At 44.2% G+C, this 19,477-nt stretch overlaps 1 protein-coding gene across 5 annotated transcripts in view; it reads left to right on the forward strand.

Annotated features, from left to right (window-relative positions):
• The window catches only part of sobpa (sine oculis binding protein homolog (Drosophila) a), a 31,299-nt gene extending 12,410 nt beyond the window's left edge, over window positions 1-18,889 (forward strand). For 2 of the 5 annotated variants that reach the window (XM_024437122.2, XM_024437124.2), the window contains 7 exons: window positions 2,756-2,891; window positions 3,519-3,731; window positions 5,607-5,758; window positions 6,268-6,291; window positions 9,887-9,982; window positions 13,789-15,802; window positions 16,362-18,889. In XM_024437122.2, the coding sequence (XP_024292890.1) occupies window positions 2,756-2,891; window positions 3,519-3,731; window positions 5,607-5,758; window positions 6,268-6,291; window positions 9,887-9,982; window positions 13,789-15,792 (2,625 nt within the window). In that variant the 3' untranslated portion in view covers window positions 15,793-15,802; window positions 16,362-18,889. The remainder of the gene's footprint in view (window positions 1-2,755; window positions 2,892-3,518; window positions 3,732-5,606; window positions 5,759-6,267; window positions 6,292-9,886; window positions 9,983-13,788; window positions 15,803-16,361) is intronic. The other 3 variants (XM_024437123.2, XM_024437125.2, XM_024437126.2) reach the window with 2 other exon arrangements.
• The last annotated feature ends 588 nt before the right edge of the window (window positions 18,890-19,477 follow it).

A 19,477-nucleotide genomic window follows, 5' to 3' on the forward strand; every position in this document is an offset into this window, starting at 1 on the left:
ACTTAGGGAGGAGGCTTCTGATGTTAACATGCATGAAACCAAGACTTTTACAGTTACAGAAGTCAACAAATGAGAGCGCCTGGGGAATAGGTGTAGTACTGGGGGCTACAGGGCTGGGTTAACCTCTACATCGCCAGAGGAACAGTGGAGGAGTAGGATAAGGGTACGGCTAGAAGCTATAAGAACTGGTTGTCTAAGAACTGGTCATATTTTTTTAATTATTTTTTTCATCTTTATTTAATCAGATAGGCCAGTTGAGAACAAGTTCTCATTTACAACTGCAACCTGGCCAAGATAAAGCAAAGCAGTGTGACAAGAGTTACCCATGGGATAAACAAACGTACAGTCAATAACGCAATAGAAAAATCTATGTACAGTGTGTGCAAATGTAAGGTTAGGGAGGTAAGGCAATAAATAGGCCATAGTGGCAAAAAATTACAATTTAGCATTGACACTGGAGTGAAAGATGTGCAGATGATAATGTGCAAGTAGAGATACTGGGGTGCAAAAGAGCAACAACAACAAAAATAACAATATAGGGATGAGGTAGTTGGGTGGGCTATTTACAGATGGGCTGTGTACAGGTACAGTGATCGGTAAGCTGCTCTGACAGCTGATGCTCAAAGTTAGTGAGGGAGATACAAGTCTCCAGCTTCAGTGATTTTTGCAATTCGTTCCAGTCATTGGCAGCAGAGAACTGGAAGGAAAGGCAGCCAAAGGAGGTGTTGGCTTTGGGGATGACCAGTGAAATATAACTGCTGGAGCGCGTGCTACGGGTGGGTGTTGCTATGGTGACCAGTGTGCTGAGATAAGGCGGGGCTTTACCTAGCAAAGACTTAGAGATGACCTGAAGCCAGTGGGTTTGGCGACGAATATGTAGTGAGGGTCAGCCAAAGAGGGCATACAGGTCGCAGTGGTGGGTAGTATATGAGGCTTTGGTGACAAAACGAATGGCACTGTGATAGACTACATTCAATTGGGTGGTCTATAGCAAGCCAGGATTCAGACATGGCTAAGACAACCGGGTTGGCAGAATGTGCTAAAGCAGTGAATAAAGCAAACTTAGGGTGTAGGCTTCTAATGTTAACATGCATGAAACCAAGGCTTTTACGGTTACAGAAGTCAACAAATGAGAGCACCTGGGGAGTAGGAGTGGAGCTAGGCACTGCAGGTCCTGGATTAACCTCTACATCACCAATCACCAGAGGAGAAGTAGGATAAGGGTACGGCTAAAGGCTATAAGAACTGGCCATCTAGCACGTTCGGAACAGAGAGTAAAAGGATCAGGTTTCTGGATACGATAGCATAGATTCAAGGAATAATGTACAGACAAAGGTATGGTAGGAAGAGAGTACATTGGAGGTAAACCTAGGCATTGAGTAATGATGAGAGAGATATAGTCTCTCTCATCATAATTTGGGGACAGGTCGAAAAGCATTAAACATGTATGGCAATTTAGCTAGTTAGCTTGCACTTGCTAGCTAATTTGTCCTATTTAGCTAGCTTGCTGTTGCAAACTAATTTGTCATGGGATATAAACATTGAGTTGTTATTTTACCTGAAATGCACAAGGTCCTCTACTCCGACAATTAATCCACACATAAAACGGCCAACCGAATCGTTTCTAGTCATCTCTCCTCCTTCCAGGCTTTTTCATCTTTGAACTTATATGGTGATCGACATCTAAACTTTCATAGTATTACCACGACGACCGGCAAAACAGTTTGTCTTTCAATTACCGACGTGGGTATAACCAATGAGGAGATGGTACGTGGGTACCTGCTTCTAAAAACCAATGAGGAGATGAGAGAGGCAGGACTTTCAGGGCGATCTGCGTCAGAAATAGAAAGGAGTTCTATTTTAGCCCTTGGCATCGCAGACGCTCGTTGGCGCGCGTGAGCAGTGTGGGTGCAATAATTGAATTGCGACGCTTGCGCATGCTACGTGTCCGATCTGGTCAGCATGTAGCATTCACTAATTAGGTAGCTAATTGAACTGTTAGAAATTCAACACGAACATACAGTAGCACCACTAAAGATGACCAAAATCTGTCTACATAAGATTCTACTATGAGAGTGTCTTGAGATGTTCAAGTTTAATGTATGAGGGGCAGAGGTTCTGTCTTAATAGAATAACACTATTGTGCTCCTTACATGTAAGGATGTGAGGTGGGGTTGACTGGATATTACTGCCTGTGTAGATTTGCAGTGGAAGTGCAGTGAAAATGTTCTGTGGTCATGCTCAGTCATGGTTTAATGGGTTGGGAATTCTGTATAAAGTATGATAGTATGAGTGGAATTGTTGTGCTGTGATCAGTATAGACTTGTTACATGCTACTCATGTGGACTGCTTCTGGAAATTAACTGTAAAAAGCTATGATCAAACTATTAGATTGTGTGCTGGTAAATTGAGGCCTTGATCAAACTAGTCTGGGATAAGTCAGCTGTCAAGTTGTCCTGATCCAATACGTGTGCATGTTTCTCTAGTTAGGATCCTGCCATCAGTGAATAATTGCTACTGTGAATATATTAAACCTTATTGCAGGAAATTGGAGCAACCCATTCAAAAAACATGTAGATTTGTTTCATATAACAAGCATTTCCTTTATTGTGTGTTTTGGGGGTGGAAACCTCGTTCATATGCAAACAACCCCTTTTATCCCTCATTGCTCCCCTCATCACACTGTGATGTAATAGTGAAACGGAGTTCATGCTTGTTAATCCTAATGGCAAATATTGTGTCTCTTGTCTTGCAGAGTTTTGCTGAGAACACCATGAATGAGCTGCTTGGCTGGTATGGCTATGACAAGGTGGACCTGAGAGACCAGGACAACATCGACATACGAAACTACCCAGATGGAGAGACACATCCACACATCTCTGTCCTGAAAGGTGAGCATAACCATGGAGACAGATATTCATTTATCTGGTCATTGCAGTTGTTGATTCGTTGAAAAAGCTATGTTCTGTGCACAGGAGCATACTTCTTCATCTAAAAATATGGTTTTGTAAGTGGTATTACAATTGGTGCAAAATGTGACATTTACTGTCTATGCTGAGTTGCAAATTCCCTCTGCAGGGTCAGGGTGAGGCTGGGGAAAGTACTGCTGCAACTTGGCAGTAGTTTATCATGATTGATGAGGCAATTCAGTTAGGCTATCCAGTTCAAAATCTGCTGTAGTTGCATCATCCAGTCATTATGGTGTAGTTATGTTTCAGCAGAAAACTGCACTTTGCTTTCCTATTGGTGATTAAACAAGTGTCTCTGGAATCTCTACATGGTGATCCCTGATTATAATGTTGGATAAAATTGTAGAAATTCACATCAGGCGGCATTGAGCAAGCATACAGTAGGGCCTTATCTAATCAAAGATGCCAACATGGTTTCCAGGGTAACACTAAGGACACCCATCTTGCGTCAAGAGCATATTTGTTTGGAAGTGATCAATGATGTACATTTCCGTTGCTTTACATACAGCAAGTCCAGAAAGACCAGCACACTCACTCTGTCTCCCTCAGAAAACTCTTTACCAAAACTCCCAGGAGGATCGGGGGAGAATAGTGATGTCTCCCCAAACCAAGCCAATAGCTCCCGCTCTACACCGACATTGAGGAACGGAGTGACAGAGTCCTCCACCACCCCGTCCACCTCCACACCCAGCACCAGGGAGCATGGGAACATGCCCATCATAGTTCCACTGATCCCACCCCCCATGATCAAGCCACCAGCAGGTAAAACACTTCACACACACACCTAAAAAACAACAAACATACTGCATGTGTTTAAGCTTGCACTTTAAAGACTATCAGAATGGATCCTACAATTGAATCCCAAGTATATCTACAGTAACAGTGTAGTACGAATCTAACGAATCACTGCCATTTCAGTGCTCAAATCCACTGTCAGTTTTACAATCACTTGATAAATGAGGAACAAAGGTCTGTAAATACATAGACAGACACCCCAGGTTCCCCTCCTCCAACTGTTTAAGTGTCAGTATCACCTGGTCAACTCAGTGGAAATGTACATGGACAGAGGGCTTCATTGAACCACAAGTGTGCCGTGATACTCAAGAGGCTCATCAGCCTGCATGGGGAGAGGAGAGTGCCATGGCATCACCCTAGATGCGGCCTCACAGCCTCACACAGCCTCACACAGCACAGGGTGAAAAACAGATGGTATGGTCCCTCTCTCACAGCTCAACACCAACCGCCCCCACTCCCCCTCCCACTCCCCCTCCCACCGGCCCATCCAACTTGTACCCCTTTTGAATTATTCATATGCCCTGCAAGAGCAATAGAGGGGCTTTTGAGGTGCAGGTACACTGGATGATAGAGGTATTTAATATGGGCGCTGCATAATTACAGTACAAGGCTCTCTCCCAGCAGATGTGACTTCATTAATAAGGAAATGCATAACGAGAGCCGAGAAAAAGGCCAGAAAATTCTGAATGCAAACATACCACGTCAAGTGACCTTTTTGTATGAAAATAATTAGATGCTTTCAAATGAACACTTTACATTTTAGTAGACACTCTTATCCAGAGCGAATTACAGGAGCAATTAGGATTAAGTGCCTTGCTCAAGAGCACATCGACAGATAGATATTTCACCTAGTCATCTCGGAGAGTCGAACTAGCAACCTTTCGGTTACTGGCCCAACGCTCTTAACCGCCAGGCTACCTGCCACACTTCAACTTGTTTGTTGTTGCCAAATATTTTATTTAATTACTGCCAGGTTGCCATGGGACTTTAGACATAGATTTTCTAAAACAATGCAATAATGGAGAGATGTAGAGGGGGAACTTCCCCAGGAATATTTTCTACCCCCCATTCACACCTACCTACAGAGATCTCTCAATATGGGCCATGCAGCAGGAGCATAAAGGAGCATAAAATATGCATGCTGTGGCCACGGTGCTATCTTTGGGCCTCCCGGGAGTTATTCCCCTTAATTGAAAATGTCCTTCCTTTAAAACAGATTTGCACTATAGATCTATTAAGCTTAACAAGAGGGAAAAAGCCTTCCCAGTACCCACCACAGTGTGATAAGGGAGGTGAAAGACTAATGGGCACATTTCTTTTCACCTTTGCACACACTTAGTCATAATGTGATAATTGTGAGTCTCCCAGGAAGAAGTCTCTCCACATAGTACAACACTGAGGGGCTAAAAAAGCAATGTAAATTACCCAGCAACCCTTGTTTAAGAGGAGAGACCCATTTGATGTCATGGAGGGTGTTTAGTTTCCATGTTCTAATGAATCTCCAATGAAGCCCTCTGCAATTTAATTAGGTAGACTTCAGCTGAAGCATTTTAAAATCGACAAACGATTTTTGTCCACAGCAATTTCTTAGGGCATCTCTGTCTAGTTAGAATGTCTCTAACTGCCTTCATGACTGCAGCAAAAAAACCTTGGGGTGGGAAGCACTGTCCTCTTTTGCCTGGAAGGGGAATACTGTCAGGATGCATTGTTGGTCAGCTCATTCACATGATGAGATTTGACAGGTGGCTGTCAGATTGTTTGGGTGGCTGGAGGGGGGAGGGGTGGCTGGAGTGTTATCCAGTTATCCTCATATTGTGTCTGTTTGTGTTTGTGGTCCCCCAGACGAGGATGTGTCTAACGTCCAGATCATGTGCGCATGGTGTCAGAAGGTTGGCGTCAAACGCTATTCCCTCAACATGGGCACTGAGCTGAAGAGCTTCTGCAGTGAGAAGTGCTTTGCCGCCTGCCGCCGAGCCTACTTCAAGAGAAACAAGGTAAACTCCTTCTTAACACTCCTATCTCATTAATGAACCAATTATGCAAGTGCACACAAGACCATGTGGTACATACATGTACTGACATACATCACTTCCTCCCTACATCCACTCTTCCTGATTTCTCAGATTAAGATGCTGTAGGACACTTGTCAGTCCTTAGGAATTGTATTGACCAACTTTCAACTTTGTACAATATCTCCACTAGATGGCTGGGTGAGGAGCCCAGAAGCTTTGATACTTTGGATATTTTGCTCCTGAGTTTGGCCTTTCTTTTGAGTACCCATTGTAGTAGAATAACACAAAAACAATATCCATCCTTGGCTTGTGGTTTCATCATTGAACATGCAGAAACACGGTTTCAGTCATACCCTATGCAGTTGACTTTCAAACATGCATTGGTTCCAATTATCAGTATATATTTCCAAAGACAGACCATAAAGTAAATAGTGTTTTAATTTGTCCTGATTTCTGAAGTTAAACATTCTGCTTTCTTTCTTATACCTAAGCTTGGATATGTAAGGAATTACAGTGTAAGTATGATATGTTTTTATTTATGTCTTTATTCCTTTCCCTTTTTTCATCAAAACATAATCACTTAGCATAGTTCTGTATGCTACCGGCTGTTGAAATGGAAGTATACATATGTCTGATCATTTAAGATACTGTACGGGAATCCAGTTTTTTCTGTTCACATTATCAATTTTCATAGCATGAGTTGCCTTGTACCTGCTGTGGTTTCTCCCACATTTGTTAAGTATTGCTAGTCCTTAAGAGAAAGTTCACACTAAAGTCTAAGTTTATTTGACACTTCTATGAGTGCTGTATGTGGATAAATAAACAAAAGAACAACTGAAGTGATATTGTATTTCAGTGAGTAAGGACCAATGTGAAGAGCTATCCAGGGACAGAATTCCCACGTTAGGAAAACAGACATGGCTAGAGCACATTAAGTCCTTGTCTGCTGAGGTGGTGCAGATTCTATATTATGTCTCACACTCTCACATTCATGCAAGCCATTTGTGTAAGTGATATCCACATGTTTCTTTTTTTCATGCACCCACAAGATTGGCCACAACTCCAAACCTTCCAGTTTTTCCAACAACAAAAAATGGCATGGCTGAAAACGTATGTTGTCTGTTTGTGTCTGAAAGGGGAGCCAGGACATAGCGAGTAGGGTGGCGTAGGGGTGGGCAGTGGAGACGCATCATGTTTCGCTAAATATCTACAGCTGCTTCGTCCGCGTAATCCAATCTCCTCTTATGGCGAGCGCGGGTGAGGAGGATTCAGTTTCTTCCATTGCCACTGCACAACACCATCCATCCCGTGCACCAGGAATAATACCAACATTCAGCCATGTGATAGGGTGGCTGGGGGGTAGAAGATTTTTGATCCAGTTTTGAGCTCATCTAATGACTAGTCTGGTTTATTTTACATAGACATTCAACATAGACACACACTCTCACTCTCAGGCCCCCCCTCACATTATGTAAAAGCACTAGAGAGGGTAAAGTCCAAGTGAAGAGGCCCTAGCTTGTATTTTACAGCCCATTTCTGATGTAATACGTCTCTTTTTTCATGGCTCAGGAATCTTTCCTTCCACCTCTAGAGACCTGTAAAATTCAATTTCTGTCTTTGTCTCTGAGGTCCCTCCAGGCAAGTGCTTCTTTACGTAACCCCAGTAATGTCACATCCCCTCAAACAGACACACATTTTTATACACAGGCTGTCGGTTGCCTGCACTGCTCTGACACACTCTGCAATTTACTTTACCATCTGGATCCAGTATCAAGGAAGACACACTGAATAAGATGTGTATGTGTGTGTGTGTGTGTGTGTGTGTGTGTGTGTGTGTGTGTGTGTGTGTGTGTGTGTGTGTGTGTGTGTGTGTGTGCTTGATGAAGTGTGTTACCTGTCTTCGTTGTGATTCACTCCTGGCTAGGGAACCTATAGGTCCCCATGTCGCAGCAGGAGAGCCTCGTGAGGGAGGTGATTATTTCATGGCTGACAGCGATTAATACAAGGGAAAGGGGGAAACTTAGAGAGTAGTTTGAAGGAAGAAACTGGAGCTTGAACTTGCACTACACAGACATGGTCATATCATACTCTCTCTTCCTCTCAAAGTCTAACTATCCCTGCTAGATAGCGTCGGGGCTTAGATTTTGTAATTTATTTTTTAGGTAAAGGTTGATGATCATTAGAAATCACAACAAAGAGGCCTGGCTGGACCAATCAGCGCACCTACCGACAGAACCAATGTTAGTCAGATAAATAAACACTGACTTTCTAGATCGTTGTAATATGACATGAAGATCACTTTTACAACAGCAGTACATAAGTTACTTGACAAGCTTTAACAAGCTTGTTATCCCACAACCAAAAGAGAATGTTCAAGGAACATTTCCCGTTAGCTGGTTAATCTAATGAGAGGACAGAAGGAGGGGGTTGGCCCAAAGATGTGTGTTGTCCCAGGTGGGTGGAAAGTTGTGAATTTGTGCTAGATGTGTTTGAGAATGTGTGAGTGTGTGTGAGTGTGTATGTGTGTGTATTTGTGCGATGGGACGTCTCCATGATTGTCTGTTTCTCGTTGCTGTGGTTATGTGTGTGTGTGTGTGTGTGTATATATGTGAGGGTATACCTTTTGGGAAACACACCTCTTGACAGGTGAAAAGCACACACACCTGGGCAGGCACTGATGCCCAGATGGAGGCTTGCACAGTGACAGCTGGTGTGCCACTGCCTCTGGGCATCTTAGTCACCAATGGGCACAGATACCGGTGGTGTGGAACTGTGATGCCATGTTTACACCGTACACTTTAGCCAGACTGCAACTGTATTTAGTTGTCATAGTGTTTCCAACAATAAGACATCACATATTTTCTGTGATAAAAAGTGTTACTGGATTTTCCAGGGGAATAAGCTCTGGTAATATTTGCGTAAATAACATTTTTAATAGCCAAGGAGTAGTTTGAGGAAGAGTAACTTTTGAAACAGCTTTCCTTCCAAAAAGTGGAGAGTGGGACATCGTCACCCATAATCACTGCAACAGGAAAGGAAAGGAAGGAAAGTTGTTTAAAAATGCAGCTTGACTTCTCTGGACGGACAAATGTTTTACCCATGGCGGGTAGGCACTTTCATAGCCAATGTGTGGGTTTATCACCAGGTAGTCGGTTTTACTTCATACTCTCAGTCTCGTCATACAACACAGTTGTGCCTGATTCCCAGTAAAGGACGTGGTGTCCCCATTGTATGACTGTACTGTCACCCAACACTATGTCTGGTGCTGGTTGATCTCTCTCTCCATCGCTCTCTCTCTCCCTCTCTCTGTTTGTGTATGTGTGTGTGTGCCCCTCATGCCTCGTTCACTGTGCCAGCACCTCATTAGCACTATATGTAAATGAATTGGCACCAGACCAGAGGGTCACAGCACAAAATGGAGACTGGATAATGACACAATGACACATCTGTGTGTGTGTGTGTGTGTGTGTGTGTGTGTGTGTGTGTGTGTGTGTGTGTGTGTGTGTGTGTGCGGCGTGCGTGCGTGCGTGCGTGCGCGCGTGTGTGTGTAAATGTCAATGCTTATAGACTGCACAGTGTCTAATGCCAATGTAAAAAGAGAGAGCATCCCGTCAACCCAGTGGTGCTGGTGGATTTTAAATCCCATATCCTCTTTCCTTTAACCTTTATTACTGGGACATTGCTTGTGATATTGTTAAACAGTTGTTTCTCCTTGGAAGTCTTTAAATAGGTTTAATGCAGCATTTACTCCCCGGATAACAATGTTTAGATTAATGTGCAATCTCATAGAATTCCCCTCTTTCACAGTTCATAATGCCAATACAACATCTAGGCTCTTTAGCTGTCAATGTGAACAATTAACTATAGTTACTACACACACACACACACACACACACACACACACACACACACACACACAAACTTTCCACATGGCTTTATTTTATGATGCTGAGAACCTGCATATGATTCCACAACCCAAATGCATGTTCACCATTTGACCTTTGTCACTGTCTTTCCATTCCTAAGTTTGTTGTTGTTTTCCCTTCTTCTTTTCTGTCCACCTGTTTATTTTGTCCGTTCGTAAAAAGAGGCCGTTATTTCTCCCCTCAGGCGAGAGACGAAGACGGCCGTGGTGAGAAATTACCCCAGCACAGCTATTCTAAGGATACGCCCAGGCTTGTCTTCAAGACAAACAGCGATGTGCTTGTAAGGACTAAAACGTTTAACAAAGATAGAGTTTAAGTTTTTGATGGCTAGAAATGTAATGACATATTTTGATATTAATGACTGTTTGATGTGTTGAATAATGTAAAGAGGTTTGTTTTTAGAGAATGTACTGTTAGCCTTTAGTTATATATAAAACAATTACATTGATTTAAAGTGAATCACATACTTTTTTCATTCAAATTGTTTTATTTTCTCATTTTCATTTTGCATTGTGTTAGAATTCAGATGTTGTGTTCTCTCTTCATAGATCCATAATGAGGAATTTTCTGCCAATTTTGTCTTGACCATTGTTTTCGGTGACATTTCAATACATTTCAATCCAGTAATAGAATTGGGCATGCGGTTCACATGTAAAGATTAGCTCTACAACATTGGCCATTTTCTATTTGAATCGTGTCAGGTTCAATGAATGCATTTACATGATTTGTGATGGAATATACCCACTTTGTTTTGCAAGCTTCATAAGATCATCATGATCCAGATATTGTACCACCAGCAGATACTGGTCCCCATAATATAATTTCCCGAATAATACATTCCACCCCATCAGATATTGTTCCTCCAGCACATACTATCACACACAGTATCAGAAACTGTTCCCTTGCTGATCACTTTGTTAAGTGTTTAACCAGATGGTTAGCGAAATGGACAGGTTTTCAAAAACGCTTAAATTCTCTAGACAAACCAGAAATCAGTATTACAACCCAACCAAGCCGCACTGCTTGTTGACACAATGCCCACTTAACCCAGAAGCCAGCTGCACCATTGTGTCAAAGGAAACACCATACACCTGGCATCCGTGTCAGCATGCATTGCACCCAGCCTACCACAGGGGTCGCTGTGGTGAGGACATCCCTCCCGGCCAAACCCTCCCCTAACCAGACACCGCTGGGTCAATTGTGCGCCACCCCATGGGTCTCCCGGTCACAGCCAGCTGGGACAGAGCCTGGACTCAAACCCAGAATCTCTAGTGGCACAGCTAGCACTGCGATGTAGTGCCTTAGACAACTGCACCACTCGGGAGGCCCAGGTAGCTTGGTAATTACCTACAGCAAAGCAAATGGTTAAACCGAGCCAGAGCGACCGCCAGTATGATGGCTGTGGTTGAAATAAATGACCATAATTACATTAAACTGCAAACATCTTTGTGCAGGAGAGGAAGTGAGTAGAGAGAGAGAAAAAATAACTCCATTAGGGTAATGCACAGTGAAATTTCACTCACAGTGCAGAAAGTCGTTAATTGCTCTCCATCTGTCTTCTTTTTTAGCCCAAGAAAATGTCAACACATTTATAATTTAAAATATCCAGGCTTACCATCATTGAACCCAACTCTCAGAGCACTTTTCAGACTTAAAAAAAATATATGGCTCATTGTGTACCAAATGGACAGTTTAAAAAGAAGACTACTGATATCAAGGCTAAAGGGCTGACTATTGATCACTCACCTGTACGAGTACCGAGCTACAGTATCAACCTGGACTCAGGGCTAGACGTAACATTAATTTGTGGATATCCATCATCCATTTCGTATGATATATAGAGAAACAAAGTAAGTAGTTGCAAAGTTTCTAATTAGCTAAAATGCTAAAGTTGTCCGTGATGAGATTCGAACACGTAACCTTCTGACTTATGTACCTATACCAAATGTAACATATCATACTAATTTGAGTGTACCAGATTTTTGTTTACTATGTTACGTCTAGTCTATGAAACCAGGCTGACAGTATATGGAACACTAGTCTTTGGTCCTGTAATGCTGCGCCACTATAACAGTAAAGAGCACTACAGATATGGTCTCTGATGGTCATATCTACATTATGACAGCCTTTCTAACAGTGGCCATTTGACTGAAATCTAGTGATGGAGGAGACCTCTGTTTAACATTAAAATCCAATTATGGATGAGATTGTCATTGACTGATTTGTCCATCTCTTTGACATGTGTGATCTGTCAGTTGAGAGACGGGGAAAGGATGGAAAAGAGAGATTAAAGAAGAGTGAATGAATCAGGGTGGCCTATCAACTGAGATCTAAGTACTTTATGGAAAATCTAGTTTAGTGAAAAATTAGGTACAAATCAATGAATCAGGCCAGGGTTCAGAGGAGGATGACACAAGAGTAGCATATTATTATGAGGGTTCCATTACCGTTCCAAATCTGAAGTTGCCATGACGTGTGTGTGTTTGCGTGCTTGTGTGCGTGTTCAAATCTAATTTTGACTCAAGTGTGACAGGCATATATATATGTGAGCTCTGAAACATCAAATGGTTAGGATCATAAGGATCATACAGTACATGTATGTCTGTGAGCCGAACCTAATCGTCTTCCAGTAGCATCCCACAATTTATTAGCATTCAACAAGGGGGATTATGGTGTGTGTGATGGATGGACGTCGTTCATGGGTCTGACAGCTGATTAATGCTTTAATTATCTTCAGTGAGTCGCTGTCACGTCCTTCTGAGCTGGGAGAGTGAGTTGTGTGCCCGGGCTGTACCCATCTCCCTGGCCCACCCATTGCCATCCACTCACCAGGGTCATGTTCATTATCTCAGGTACACTAATGAAACTAACCGTATGGAAACGAACAGCCATATGATGATTGAACATTCACAGTGAGCATTTTGGAAACTTTTGTAGCCAGTGAAAAATATCCTGGCATCACAAGGCCCTGGCAACCCACAGTGTTGACTAGCTGTGCCAGGCTGCTCCTCTGCCCTGTGTGTAATGCCCCCGGGGTAGTGTTCGATAATCACATTCCATTTAAACACAGTCAATTCCACTTTAATGCATTCAATTCTACTTGAATGCAGTCATGTCCATTTTAATGCAGTCAATTCATTAATCAGAATATTTTTTATGCAATAAAAATATCCAAAACACTTATATTAAAGTTGCACACCAGTAGTGAATAGCGATGCATCATAGCACCCACCTAGGTGGTTCTCAGCAGCCATTTTCACCAGAACATGTAAAACTCCACCCAGCTGTCACTCTCACTTCCATGCCCCCTACTGGCAGCTTGTTCACTTGTCTCCGTCTGTCCATCTCACCCAGCCACCACATTCATCTACCCCCACTTATGATCATTCCTTACAGGGAAAACCTTTTACTTGAGGCTGTTATGTCCTGCGGCTGTGCCTGTGGCCACTGTCACACACGGCTCAGTGGATTCAGGTTTATCGGAGTGGTTCCTCCTTATGAAGGAAGTTTTAAGAGGTGAAAACCCCATGGCAGGTGTAAATGTGAATTACATGTCTGGACAAAGTGTTTTTCATTAAAAAGCTTTAAGTACGCCGATCCAGATTTGCACTCACGTTTAAAGCCAGTTGAAAGCTACTTCTTCCTCAAGTTGTAAGCATTTATCAAGATGTTACCATGTGTTGTACATTACCTGTACCTGAAGGGTCAGAGCAGAGTGAAGTTAGTATGAAAATCTCTCTGTCTCCCTCACTACATATAGACTATATATGTGCCATTATGCAATGGAAGCACAAAAATACAGATGGGTTTCAGTAATGTGGATACAAACATGCCATGCATATGTACTTTTATTTACTTGGTGTAACAAAACAAAATTTGACCAGTTAATTTAATTACAATCCAGGTTTTAGTGTACCTAATCTGCAGATACTGTGTGAGGCTGAGAGATTACATTCTGCTTACCAAAGTTGTTTGAATAACCACATGGCAAAAGGGCAATGTTGCTGACTTTTTTAACTGCTTATGTGTTGTATCTGTAATGCATTCTACCTGATGATGTCTTTTGTCTTGTGTTTTGTGTTACAGGTGTGTGACTGGTGCAAACACATCCGCCACACCAAGGAGTACCTGGACTTTGGTGCTGGTGAACGGAGGCTGCAGTTCTGCAGTGCCAAATGCCTGAACCAGTACAAGATGGACATCTTCTACAAAGAGACTCAGGCGGCGCTGCCAGGGGGCCTGTGTAACCCAGGACACGGACCTGTGGAGGGCAAGTCGGAGAGCAGCACCGGGGCGCAGCTCCTCACCCCCGAGTCCTGGGGCACGCCCTTGGGTGACTTACGTCGCAAAGCCCCTTCCCCTGGGGGAAACCCCTCTGTGCCAGTCCCCTCCAGCTCCACCGCTGCCTCTCCCTCTGAGACAGGCACTGTCTGCTCCCCTTCCTCCAAAAACCCCACGCCCAGACCCCACGAGAGCCCCACCTTACCCCCTCCCTCACACCCCTCTCTGCACTCTCCCATGGGAGTCCCCTTGGGTAGCCCCCCAATGGTGATGACGCCCCGGGGACCAGTGCCCCTGCCCTTCTTCATGGAGCACCAGATGATGCAGCAGATGCGGCCACCTTTCCTCCGCCCACCTCCCCACGGCCCAGGCCCTAACAGCCCCCTGTCCAACCCCATGATCCCTGGCATCGGACCACCACCACCCCTGCCGAGAAACCTGGGTCCACCATCCAGCCCTATGCACAGGACACAGTTCTCACCCCACCACCATCCCTCTAACAACCCCAACCTGGGAGGGAACCCCCCAGGGATGATGCCACCCCATCCAGGCCTACACATACCCGGTTTTCCCTTCCACTCCAACATGATGCCAAACGGGCCCATGCTTATGCCACCCATGATGAACTTTGGTATGCCTTCCCTCGCCCCTCTGGTTCCCCCGCCAACCCTGCTGGTCCCTTACCCTGTAATCGTGCCCCTGCCGGTGCCCATCCCTATCCCCATACCCTTCCCCTACAACCCCAAGACCTCCAAGGACAAACCCAGCAACAACAACAACCCCATTCCCAGTGCATCGGGGGAGGACCACAGGCCCTTCTCCCCTGGTTCCTCCAGAGGGGATCACAAGTTTGGGCCCTCCAGTTCCGGGGTGCACTCCCCGGGCTTCTCTGGCTACAATCTGGCCCGCTTTGGCTCTGAGAGGAGTAGGACTGACGTGGTGGACCTGACCGTGAAGACTGAGAGTCCGGGGTGTGCCTCCACCACGGCCTCCCTTCCCGAGGGCGTGATCGACCTGACTCTGGGCCGGCGATCGCGGCTGCAGCAGGTCATCCAGCGGGTGGTGCCCAGTGTCCAGGTAAAGGTGGAACGAGATGGGGACTCAACCAGCCCCCCACCTTCTGGACCATCCCCTCTGAATGCCTCTGGGCAGGGGAAGTGGGACAGCAGCCTAGAGGACATGAGCCAGGAGGTCAGGGAGGCCATTAGTGACTCTCTGGAGCCAGACTTCCTGCCTTGTAGCCAGGCCACATCACCATCCTCACAGCCAAACCAAAACTCCTACAATACCCAGCTAACAAATCACCCTGGCACACCACGGACCCAGCCCTGCAGCCCACCTGCCCCCTGTGATGTCATAGTAAATGGCAGCAGTCAACACACAGACGGCCCCAGCCGGAGCACACTACCCACACCTCTGTCTGACCCTGGCCGGAGAGGAGGAGGAGGTTGCGGCGAACCAGCCAACTGCGAGCTGGAGCTGGAGGCGCTGAAGGAGAACAGCTGCTTGGTGCCAGAGTGGGAACCAGGTAAGAGGGGCCCAAGTGAGGAGGCAGTGCAGGGGGGCACTTGGGAAGGCAAGCTGGAAGCCAACGGCAATCTTATGGATCTGGACGATGATGACGACCACGCCTATGCACTGCTGCTGCCCAAGGCTGGCTGTGTCATCCAGCCCCTGCCAAAGCCCAGCGACAAGACGGCCATCGTGTCATGCAGCATCAGCGCTCCCCTGGCAGCAGGGGCAGGGAGCCCCGAGCTGGAGCCACCGCTAAAGAGGAGGTGCCTGCGAATACGCAATCAGAACAAATGAGGCAGAAAAGGTTGGTCTCATGGCGCCCTCTACTGAGGACCCAAGGTGGTCCCCCTCCCATCATCTCTGCCCTGTACCTGTCCCTACGGGTGGTGTGGAAATATCACAAAAATATCAAACAGTCTGACAGTTTTTCAAAAAGGCCTTCAAAACATGAAGATGTCCGATTTAACTCTGTGTAGGGTATTTTGTGTTTGTGCTGCTTTGCAGCATATTTTGATGCAAGCAATTGCACTGTTTGATCATATTGTTTAAATATACAGACTTTTCTTCATCAAACATAAAATTACCTTTTTTGTCAGCATAGATGCAATGTTTCCCTCACCACTGCCATAGTTTTTGACCTGATCTGAGAGAGGGTGCTGACAGAAATGTACAACCATGAAGGAAGATATACTCTTGATGTCAGGGTTGATAACACGCTAATGTTACTTTAGTCAAGCGTGCAGCAGTAAATCTATTGGATCTGAGCGAAAGAGATGTCTGGTTGAAAAAATAGATCTGTAGAATGGGGATTCCCTTTGTCTGATCTAACATGTCTAATTCTAGATCCTCTTTCTCCTTTTCAGCTCAGACAGATTTCAGCTCAGACAGATGGCAGTAACTCCCCTACAGAATGAGGTATGCTGTTGAAGCTCTTGACAACACTAGCCTTCCACTATCTGCCCCTCGCTCCTCCACTCCATGAACCTCTCTCCCAGCCAACTAGCACTCCAAATTCTAGCCTTGTCACCCTAATCTTAACAACTCGGCACAGGCCGACCACAATAAACCCTGGACCAGTGGAAGTGGGACTTGGAGCCATTCACCTTTAACCCAGACCAGACGTGTTATTTTCTCTTGAGACACATTCCTTTAGCCCACACTGCCCCTCTCTCCCTTCCTTCCAAAGCAAATGCTCTGTCAGATCTCTGCTGTCAGACTGATAAGCCACAATGCTAAGCCAATAGATTTACCAGCAGTTTTGTGTTTGCTGGAAGAGGCCTAAGGTAGCATTTCTAGCCAATCTGTTCCAAAGTGAAAGGTGTAGCATTTTTATGTGGCAAGAAAGTCAGGCTAAAGTCATCCCCACCCGCCCCCCACCTTTGCATGATCACAACCAGCACAAAATGCTAACCTCCAACCCCCATCCCACCATTGAGGGTGACAGGACATTTGTTTTGAACTGGAAACCAAAAAGAGACATCTCATAATGGAAGGTAACAATCAGAGGGAGACATTTTCTGAGCCTCACAGGTTGAGGAATAATAACAAGAAAAAGAGGAGCGGTGAAATCCTTGTGTTCTGACTGTAGCACACTCTATTCCTGGAGATACCAGGGGCCCCTTTGCGTCACAGAACCTTTCTCTTGTGGAGCAGTGGGGATATCTCCACAATAAAAGGAGACCTTGGCACTATTGAACTGCTCATCTTCAGTGGGTTTCATGGTCATAAAAGACAAGAATTTTCAAGTTTATCCTCACTCACTGATTTGTGGACAACAGGGTAGAGACCTCACCAGCAAACGACGGTGGGTAACTGTGGACAATGTGCAATCTCTGCCAACGTGGAGGCTATTTTGCTTCTCTGCAAGCCCCTGGTCAGACAAAATCAGATGTGTAATTCTAATTGTAATCATCACGGCTGTATTTACATTTTTAATACCGCAATGATATTGATGATAATGATATATCTTCAGCCACATCTCTGATGTGTACAGTAAGGTTATGGTAATGATGTGACTTTCATCATGGAAGCAAAAATATGACTGCTGCTTATCACACCACAAAGGGATTGCGTCAATCGAGAGTTGAGACCACAGCCATTAGCATTGTTTCGTCACTAGTGCTCAGGGTCGTAATGTTGCACTAGGATTTATCATTGACAAGGGAAGCTGGCTCTCTTAAATCAAATTTGCTTGTCAGTCATAGATAATTCTCTGGAAACACTGGTCCAAACGTACTGTAGAACTATTTGTAAAGTCAAACTACTGAAACAAATTAATCAATTCTTTAATGAGTCAAAGATGTTGTCATATTTACATTATGATATGGGGAATCATCTCACTTCCCTGTCCTTCACCCTGTTCAAAATGTTGTCATTTGCAAGTGTTAATCTGTCTGCATTATAACATTTTGGCAGTGTATATTTAGCTTCATTCTAGTCTATATTGCCGGTAGACACTAACAGACCCCCCACACACACTAGTTGGTGCTCGGTGATCTGAAAGGACAGCGAGTCTATTGAGGGACATAATGACGAACCTTATGTATTATTACCCAAAATGAGTTGCACTTACAGTACATGTTGCCAAATTGGTGGGTAGTGTACCACATGGGGGTGTCAAAAAGGCTCTAAGTTTGTCAGTTGCACAGAAAAATTAGAAAGCATCATGTTGCTTGTCAGGTTCAAATAAAAGTATTTGTTTGGTGCAAAGATTTCTCCCTATAGACTTCTGTCGACATAAAATTTGCTCTTTCGATTTTCATGCTTTATCTGTCCAGCCAAAATCTCCAGCTTCTTTGCCAACTTCTTTTTCCATCTCTCCCATTTCCCTTTGGGTCTGAACCCTCTTTCTCTTCCTCTGAACGCAGATGGGACGTGTAATTCCACACACCAGCCAGAGCTATGGGTTGCATGTTTTATTACAAAAATGGGAGAGTTACACACATAAACATACACACACATGAATGCATTTGCAGACACGCACAGCAACGACTCACCACCCTCCATGATGTACTCTCTCACACACGCACATGCACACACACTGACTAAAATGATGTTTAGAGATTCATTCTCTCTCCTTCCATGTATGGTTTCAACTGCTCTATCTTGACTTCCTCCCCGATGACAGTAGTGTTTGCCAGTGTCTGTGTATGCCAGGCAGGTGGAACCAGAGACCAATGTTCAGATTAGAGACTTTTGACTCAAAGTAAGCACTGCAATACAATCTGCCGCATGGTAGTCAGGCATTTAGGCTTCGCCTGTCCTGTGCCAAGACTAGGATTCTGTGTCACAGTAATTATTTTCTTGAATTTCCAGTCTTAAAAATAAATATATATATAGTACCAGTCAAAAGTTTGGACACACCTACACATTCAAGGGTTTTTCTTAATTTTTTTACTATTTTCTACATTGTAGAATAATAGTGAAGATATCAAAACTATGAAGGTACACATATGGAATCATTTGGTAACCAAAAAAGTGTTAAACAAATCAAAAAATATTTTATATTTGAGATTCTTCAAAAGTAGCCACCCTTCGCCTCGATGACAGCTTTGCACACTCTTGGAATTATCTCTACCAGCTTCATTAGTGGCAGGTAGCCTAGTGGTTAGACGTTGGGCCAGTAACCAAAAGGTTTATAGATCAAATCGAGCTGACAAAGTAAAAATCTGTCATTCTGCCCTTGAACAAGGCAGTTAACCCAGTGTTCCTAGGCCGTCATTGTAAATAAGAATTTGTTCTTAACTGACTTGCCTAGTTAAATAAAGGATCAAAAATGTAGGTAGTCACCTGGAATGCATTTCAATTAACAGGTGTTTCTGTTAATTTGTTAAATTTCTTTCATTCTTAATGCATTTGAGCCAATCAGTTGTGTTGTGACAATGTAGGGGTGGTATACAGAAGAAAGCCATATTTATTAAAAGACCAAGTCCATTTCATGGCAAGAACAGCTCAAGTAAGCAAAGAGAAATGACAGTCC

The sequence above is a fragment of the Oncorhynchus tshawytscha genome, linkage group LG11, assembly GCF_018296145.1.
Source record: "Oncorhynchus tshawytscha isolate Ot180627B linkage group LG11, Otsh_v2.0, whole genome shotgun sequence".
In the NCBI taxonomy this organism is placed as follows: Eukaryota; Metazoa; Chordata; class Actinopteri; order Salmoniformes; family Salmonidae; genus Oncorhynchus; species Oncorhynchus tshawytscha.